The 8,887-nt window shown below is 36.6% G+C and overlaps 1 protein-coding gene across 1 annotated transcript in view; it reads right to left on the reverse strand.

Moving 5' to 3' along the window:
• itpr1b (inositol 1,4,5-trisphosphate receptor, type 1b) overlaps nt 1-8,887 on the reverse strand; it is a gene marked incomplete in the record, with an annotated part of 134,739 nt that overhangs the window by 20,492 nt on the left and 105,360 nt on the right. The window contains 2 exon segments of the mRNA XM_014021964.1: nt 485-650; nt 5,444-5,589. Coding sequence (XP_013877418.1) covers nt 485-650; nt 5,444-5,589 — 312 coding nt within the window.

The following is an 8,887-nucleotide window of genomic DNA, read 5'->3' on the forward strand; positions in this document are numbered from 1 at the left end:
TGTTTTTTTTTTTTTTTTTGTGTGTGTGTGTGTGTGTGTGTGTGTGTGTGTTTTCTTTTACACAGAAAAACAGCCCCCATTTTGCAAACAGCCCTGATGGGAATCCGTTGCACAGCAGTTCCACGCTCGCATGCTTCGTGCAGACCACTCTTTTGATTTCCCTTTAGTTAAACTGCAAGTGTCAACATTTACGCTGCGCTGCTTGACTAAGGTTTTGTGCAACATGTTAAATATTGACTGCAACTTAGACTTGAACTAAACTGAATCGTATTCCTGTGCTTTAATTTTCTTTTTACGAGACAGCGTGACTGCTTAAGGCAGTGATGGTAAAAAGATAGACGATTTGTGACAAAGTTCGCGAGTCATGTTCCCGTAAGGCTAAAAATGATAGTGAGCACATTGGTTGCCAGAGAAATGTCAAGGGAAACATTGTTTTAATAAAATAACATTTAACATTTGTTCTGCTTGAATCATTTCCCCCCACCACAAATGAAGCAAGTCGTCTTCAGGATTTCCTCTTTCTTCTGCTTCTCACTTCTCAGGTCGGCAAAAGTATCGATGATGACACCAAAGATGAGATTGAGAACGATAATGATGACCATGAAGAAGAAGAGCAGGTCGTAGATGACTCGGGCTGCGAACAAGGGCTCCTGTGGGAGTCGAGAGAGAGAGAGAGAACTCATTTTATTCTTTTTTTAATATTCACCCGCAAAGAGACGTCACCCATGTACTGTACGAAAAAGATTTTTAAATTTTGACATATCAGACGAGTTCATCTTCTAAAAAATAAATCCTTTATCAGTACAAACTGAGCTCATATTCAGAAAAGGCAGCAACTTCTCTAGATCAAGTTTATACYATATTTTTTCTCTCCTTTCTCTCTTTTTTTTAAAAGTTTATTTAGTCAGGACAGTGTGCAATTAAAACAAACATAAAAACACGATGCATTGCACCATATTTAGCCTAAGGCTAATTTACATCTGTAGTCCCTCCAGACAGTAAAAACAAAAAAATAAAATGTTGACGGCTTCTACTGCAGAATAATGGCTGTTTTTATTTGCAGTGTAGACTGAGTGCCATAACYATGCCATTATGTGTATTTTTCATCATTGCTCTAAAATTGTTTAAACTTTACACACACAGTTGACAGACTGGAAACCCCCTTCGCCTATCATTACTCCTAACTTTATCATGCCCAATCATGTTACTAACCTGTAGTTTTTATTATCTTTACCAAAAAGCTACATTATAGTTATCTAAAACATTTAGAACATCAGTATTGTTTTGTCTTTTCTATGCCGTTTACCACTATTGAACCGAAATGGTGACAGAGGTACAAGATAAATATATTTGCAAATCAAAGCTGAACTGTTCTGTGTTTTTTTTATTATTATTCTGTGGCCATATAAGAGACAATACACAGCAACTGTCCAAAGTATATCTGCATGACTTTACTATGTGATAAAGTAAACAAGTATTTGGGAAAATAAGTGTTTTGCTGTTTATTTTACAAAAATAATCTAAAACAGTATGGGCAACAGAACCATCTCCAAGCAGCTTCATGCACCTTTGTATGGGGCACCAACTGTAAAATAAAATGTTCAACATTTCACCTACACATTTACATCATTTAGTTTTATTTATTTATTTAAAGATTTTTCCACCAACATTTTATTGTTTTTTAGCTCACCTTTCTTACATTTTAGTCATTAATACTAAATGTTAAATAATATTTGTAAATATTACATCCTAAATCTAAATGTACAAGTCTAAATGTAAACGTTAAATCCTAAATGTCAAAGTTTACATTTTAGTATTTCAAAATGTATTGCAACCTTTGCCATTGGCACTCAGCTCTTGTTAGGATGTCATCATCCCGAGACAGAAGGACCCGCTAACACCGCTAACATTAAAACGGAGGTAACTCAGCTAACGCCACCCTACAACACTTCAAACTTGCCGTCGTGGCTGGTGTCTGAGCTGCCCTTCAAACTTCTGGTCTGCACATACCATTCATATTGATTTAAATGAACACATTTTGAAATTAGATTTAAATAGTAGAGTTAATAGCATTAGCAGAGGTTGGCTTTAGCTAACCCAAATGATGTCATCATCCTGAGACAAACGTCAACACCAGCCGCTGCTAGTTCCTGGTAATGCTTCTAATGCAGCTGAAGATGGTATTTAAAATCTAAATTTATAATGTATGGATGGTAATGGATGGTACCTGAGGTCCAGCATTTTCAAATGCAGCTCAGACAACAACTGTAACTACAAGTTTGATGTGTTATAGGGAAGTTTTAACTGCGTTCAAGCACTAGTGGTTGCTATTGTCACACGATAATGACACGTCCTGAGCTTTGCTGAAGACCCAACTCTTTGGCTTTTCGTTGAGCTAGAGTTTGAGGTTCAGTTAGCGCTGATGTCTTTTTCTTAGTGTTATTTTTTTGTGGGGGTGGGGTGTTTAATTAGTTTTTGTAATGATACAAGTCTTTGACTGAACTGTAAAGAACTTTGGTCAGCTTTGTTGTTTGTAATGAGCTAAAAATTAATTTGACATCGACATTGAGCCAAGCACCAACAGAAAGGCTGCATTCCATTCCGAAATTCTTAAATATACACTTCAACATTTAAATTCAGCATTTAAGATTTAACTATTTAGATTTAGAATTTAATATTTATGTATATTATTTAACATTTAAAAATGTGAAAATGTAAGAACAGAGAGCTAAATAAAATGTTAGCGGAAAAGTTTTAACATTCAGAGTTAAAAAATGAAAAACGTATGAGTGACATTTATTAACTTTTCAATTTACACTTGGTGCCCCATACCTCTGACCTCAACTAAGAAGATTAATAAAAAAAACTAGCGTATACATGGGGCTGCAGCCAACCACCCTGGAGGTGGATGCAAGAAAAAATGCAGCCCCAGATTGCTCAGACAGTTAGTGTGGATGATAAAAAAAGGAGTTAAAGTAATCAACGGCTGTGGCTGAGTGGTTAAGCGAGTCATCCTCTAATCAGAGAGTTGGTAGTTTGGTTCCCTGTTATTGAGTCACTTCTGGCCAGAGTGTGATTTAAAGCACTGATTAGTCTCCACAGTAGAGTGCTGAATGAAAAAGTGTATGTGAATGGGTAAATGAGGACACATGTTGTAGTATAAAGCACTCGGAGTATCCTGGTTGGTAGAAAGGCGCTATAAGTACGGTAGTCAATTTACTTCATTGAATTGATTTATTTATTTTGGAAGGGCAACAACAAATTGTATCCACATCTGTAGGACTGCATCTGATAGACCATGGAGATGTTGTTACAAATGAAGCCTAAATACATTAGGCTCAGTCAAAAAAACATAATCCCTGTTGTAGATTGAGCTTCCTTGATGGAATGCATCTTCCATGCAAATGTTTTAAACAAAAGTATCACGCCATCTATTATCACTCAAAGCATAGGTGCTGGGGATGACTCTCAGCTTCTACCACACCAAATTTTAGCTCTATATTTCTAAAAATAACTATAATAATTTAGAGCAGTTTTTGTGTTTGATGAAGTAAATTAACTCTAGTGACCACCTTGAATCCAACTGACAACCATGTATACCTGAATTAAGATTGAATTGTTGGATTTTGGAACTGATGTCATTGCACTTTATTATAAGGTTAGGTCACTGGATAAATATTAATAGTATTCAACAATATTTTACATTCATGCACAGTGCTATTGGTAGAAAAAAAAGAAACTACAATTGTTCAAAAAGGAAACTTAAAAAAAAACAGACACAAAATGAAGATGTCACGCAAACCTTCCTATTTAACCGCATGTCGCCACAACGTAAAAGTCACATCACCTTGAAGTACTAACTTATGTACACACAATGATGATGTCATTCAGCGTTTTTAAGTATTTCCATCTCAGTGCAGTCCTGTTTTTACTTGCCAAACTGTTTTGGAAACAAGTAATAATGAACCATTATAAAGCTAATCACAGATCACAGATAAAGCTGCACAAGTTAGCCAGCTCATCATAAAACACATTGACAGTACAAGTAACCAGACAAAATAGAAACTTAAAAAAAACATTGTATAATTAAAAAAATATATATATTTAAATTAATTTTTTTAAATAAGAGGTTGCAAATATATATATATTCCGTTTCTTAAAGTGAATGCTCTTTCCTTTTGTATACAAATATTGAACACAAACATCGTCTCACTTAGTTTTATTGTAAGATTTCATATCATCAGTGTATTTTAACAAAAACACAGATTAAGTAACAAAAAGCAAACGTATTTGAGTTTTAAATAACTTTAAATCTCGCATAAAAGTTCCAACATTTGTTCTGACATGGGCTGATCAACGTTTCCTCTCGGTATAAACAGGTAGCTATCTAGTTGTGTAATTACCTGAAACTCACGTCCAACTTAAACGGAACTAAATAAAGTATAATAATGTTACATCATACTTGACCCGACATGACTTGGAGAAAATTTGCATAAACGTTAACCTGAGGGAGGGTTATATAAGWCTGAATCGTTTCCTCAATCTTTGAGTCAAGTGACACTACCTGTCAAAGCTTGGACACACCTTCTCATTCAATGTTTTCTTTTTTTTTTGTTCCTATATTGTAAATTAATAAAGAAAGTGTTCAGGTCATGAAGGAACAAAGGAGGAACTGTGTGGTAAACTTAAGTGTTAAACCAAACCAAAATATGTTTTAGAATCGTTAAAAGTAGGCACACTTTGATTTGATTACAGCTGTGCACACACTTGGCTTCTTCTCAATCAGCTTCATGAGGTAATAATTAAATAATAATAATAATAATAATAATAATAATAATAATAATAAATGGAATCAGGCATGGCCAAACTTTTGACAGGCAGTGATAAAAGACTGAAACATTTCCTCAATCTTTGAGTCAGCTTCACCTGATTTGTTCTATAGAGGAGTTCATCCTTGTACTTATCCTGTATTCAATAACTTCCTTATTGGTGGAATGCTTGAGGTTATGAAAGTCTTTGATGCAAACGCTCCAATCCTTCAGCTGAGGACATCTCTAGGTTTGTTTGTTTCAAACCAACTGCAGTTGCTGCTGCATTTTTCACAAATCGTCTTAGCTGGAAAAACTCTCTTTTTCACCAAGTGAATGTGATTTGTTAGGCACCATTTGAAGTTAAATTAAATTAAATCTTTGTTTCGTTTTATTAACACATAAATTGCATTTCTGAGCTCTATGGCATGGGTTTTCTTCATTCACTTTAATTCAATTCCATCTAATTTTACATGCAAGAATTACACAGTATGTCTTGTGTTTCGGCTTGTCAGGTCGGACAAAAACAAGAAAGTGCTTTCTTTGTCTTTCCCACTCGGTTTAGCATTTTTTCCTTCCATGCTTCAAGAAACTTGTGTGATGTTTCTTATTTTGGTGTTGTTTTGTTTCTGTACCTCTTTGGATGGCTTCCGCAGGACGTCCCCAACACCTCCTCCACTCCTGAGGCCGTGACTCAGTACGGTGACAATGCACATGAGTAAGGAATCACACGTTCGCTCTTTATCCTCAATCACCACCGACGGTTGGACAGCAAGGGAAGCTACGGAGGCAAAACAAATGGGTAAAAATTCTGGTAAGGTTGAAAAGGAAGTCTTTGATCAGCTGCATAGCTTAATCTGTCAACATGCTTAAACAACCAAAGCCATAAAAACAAGAGCTTATTATGACAATAGCTAAAAAAGAATCAGCTATAAACTCCATTTGTACTTTAACTCTGTTCTCCTAATACTGATTAGTTGAACAAAGAGAACTGAACAAGAGTGGGAATTTTCCCACTAACCACACAAATGATACCATACTAGCTAGTAATGATCCATTTGGAAGCTTACACATGGTCAGGGGTCAAGCAGCTTGAGAATTTGGACATGCTTGACTGATCTGTTTTAAGGTGCTGCATGTGTTCCTGATTGAATGGTAGCTTTCCCATCAAGATCAGCCATTGGCAAATAGTCATTGTCTGGAGTTAAAGGCTTTCTGCGCCATCACTGAGTGGACCCATCAAACTGCCCGTACCTGATGGTGTTTAATCCTTGACCTCTGAACCTTAACCCCTTTCAGACCATGCAGGGTCTAAACCCCATGGTGTTTCACCTAGCTCCTTGAAAGCCTGTAGCTGTTTTAATCTCTACTGAGCGCCCAGCTGTGCAGAGTTTGGTGATTCAGAAAAGTGTTAAGTCATAAAATTCTACACATACAAGCACAAACATACACAGACAAGCCATACACACACAGGCATATATAAACCCTCAGGAATCTTTTGCATGCACAAACGTGTGRATTCACAGTTAAAACAACTCTTCAACCCTGACACCTTCCATCACATGTTCACATACAGACTTTTACAAATTCAATCAAAGGCCACTGGACTTCTGTTAGCTTCTTGAAGACCTTTCACATCTCATTTGAGAAATTTTCTCAACTCAAAACCAAAAAGGTGAAAAGACTCAAGCTTTTAAACTGTTGTGCTACACAGCAGAGTCTGAGCTGCAGGTCAAACTCAAATGTTCACTTGTATCATGTAGAGAAGGAAACTCTTTGGAAGAAAGTAATGTTCATGCCCAACACATTCTCACTCCCAACTTGCCACATATTGATGCTTGTCCAGGTTCCCTCTGCGTCCSGTTTTGACACATCAGGTAACCCCTTCACGTCAGTTATTGACACAATGGGCTTTTCCAWGTTCATMTCTTCAGGTTGGAGCCYGTGGTTAATATTAGGGATCAGGATTACTGGTTAATTTTAGGTAGTGAAATCAGGGATAGGACGTCTAGGGATAATAGAAGTTAAGTTTAGGGTTTGGGACCGTTACTTGAGGTGCATTTTCTACACTTTTCAAAAATATGACAACGGRCTCCTCTTCSTTGTTYTCATCTCRTCAATAACTGATGGGAGGGGGTTACCCGACACGTCAAAACCGGACGCAGAGGGAACCTTGGACATGTGTCGATATTTGACRAATCAGGAATGAGAATGACCTGTCATGTCTTGACAGAGAAGAAAAAGAGGYGGTTTGTTGATAAAAACACAGTTTTTGCAAAACATTTTTTTCTCTTTTGTTTTTAAAAATATCCTTGTGAACATGGCACCATTTCTAACACAAAACCTTAAAAACGAACTAAAACGCTGTAGTAACTATGCCGGGCCTGTATGTGGTGCTGCAAAGTGTCTTGCATTAACATGCACATGAAGTTTGCGGAGTGAAAAATGTAAASATCATGAGAAAAGAAGACAACCTCACTCTCCTACTTCAGAATAAATATAAGGATATGACATCGCTGTTGAAAAAAGGTTGTGTTTTGGCTGTCCACACAAACACGCAAGGGTGGAATTTCACAATGTTTTCACTATGGAGCACTTTACGTTAAACAGAAAAACTCCAAAGTTAAACAGATGAGGAGATCTCAGGTTCACCTTTCCAGCACACAGAAKGCAGCTTTGAGACGACTCAGATGGTTTCACAGAATTATGTATGTGACCAAAACATCGAGCATGGAGATCAGGTTTAGACTATCGGTTATGGACCATCAGGAGGGAGGGGAGTAAAACTTATTTTCATTGGAATTCAGCAGTTGACTAAATGAACAGCTCAACAACAGWTTAAGCATAAAACTTTGTACATTTCAGCTTTGAACTGAGAAACTTATTGAATGGGAAACAAAAGTCTTTAAGGCCCTGTTTACGTAACACAGTTTTTAAGCGAAACAGTAGCATTTCTGCTTTGTTTCGGCCGTTCATGTAAACTACAACAGCAGCCATTTTCTCKGACACTGAAGCTTTTTCAATTCAGGTCTGAAGAGAGACTTGTGGAAATGCCCGGCATCGTTTCAAAAGAAACCGCAACTTACGTGAAGCCAAACTCAATGTCAATAGCTTTTCTGCGCTTGAGCAAGTAGATGAACAACAGTAACAATGGTGGATATCAAAGTTCTGTTTGTGCTGATCACTCATGAGCAACCCAACCTCAACATTGGTCCAAATGAATGTTTGAGTATTCATCATTTTAGACCTCACTGTTATGCTTGATACTGAAGTGTTGTGGAAATACAAAAATCACAGCACTAGCTACTGGCCTGGCATTGAAACTACAGGACATTCATCAATTACAACATTACTGTATAAACTTGTAACTTGTTCTCATGCAACAGAAAATCTCTGAAGTTTTCAGAGATCATTCATGCGTAAACAGGGCTTAAAAAACTGTTTAGCAGGAATCATTTTAGATTTGAAATTTTGGTGACTTTCTTTTCGACACCTGCAATCTCCTCACCGGAGACAAGGAAATGACTACAAACTTTTTTTTGAGTATCCTGGTTAGATAGAATGGTGCTATATAAACACAGTCCATTTACCATTTATGAAAAAGACCTGTGTCACATTTGGGGGTGAAAAAATGCTTTTCTAACATCAGACTGTCATAATAAATAAATACCAGTAAATAAAACAGGTTGCATATGGTTGAAAAAAATCAGAACTGGGTCCGTTTTATATACAGTGTGAACACAGCATAAGTTTTATAAAAGGATAATAGATACCTATTTTTACAATAAAACAACTAAACGTCTGTTCTGAAGTTGAAGAGGTTTTGTTTGTGGGTGTTACTTCCAGCAGATACAGTGGGGAAAATAAGTATTTAGTCAGTCACCAATTGTGCAAGTTCTCCCACTTAAAAAGATGAGAGAGGCCTGTAATTGACATCATAGGTAGACCTCAACTATGAGAGACAAAATGTGAAAAAAAAATTGAGAAAATCATTTTGTCTGACAGAATTTTTTTGCAAATAATGGTGGAAAATAAGTATTTGGTCACCTACAAACAAGCAAGATTTCTGGCTGTCACAG

The sequence above is a fragment of the Austrofundulus limnaeus genome, unplaced genomic scaffold (assembly GCF_001266775.1).
Source record: "Austrofundulus limnaeus strain Quisiro unplaced genomic scaffold, Austrofundulus_limnaeus-1.0 Scaffold312, whole genome shotgun sequence".
NCBI classification, from domain to species: domain Eukaryota; kingdom Metazoa; phylum Chordata; class Actinopteri; order Cyprinodontiformes; family Rivulidae; genus Austrofundulus; species Austrofundulus limnaeus.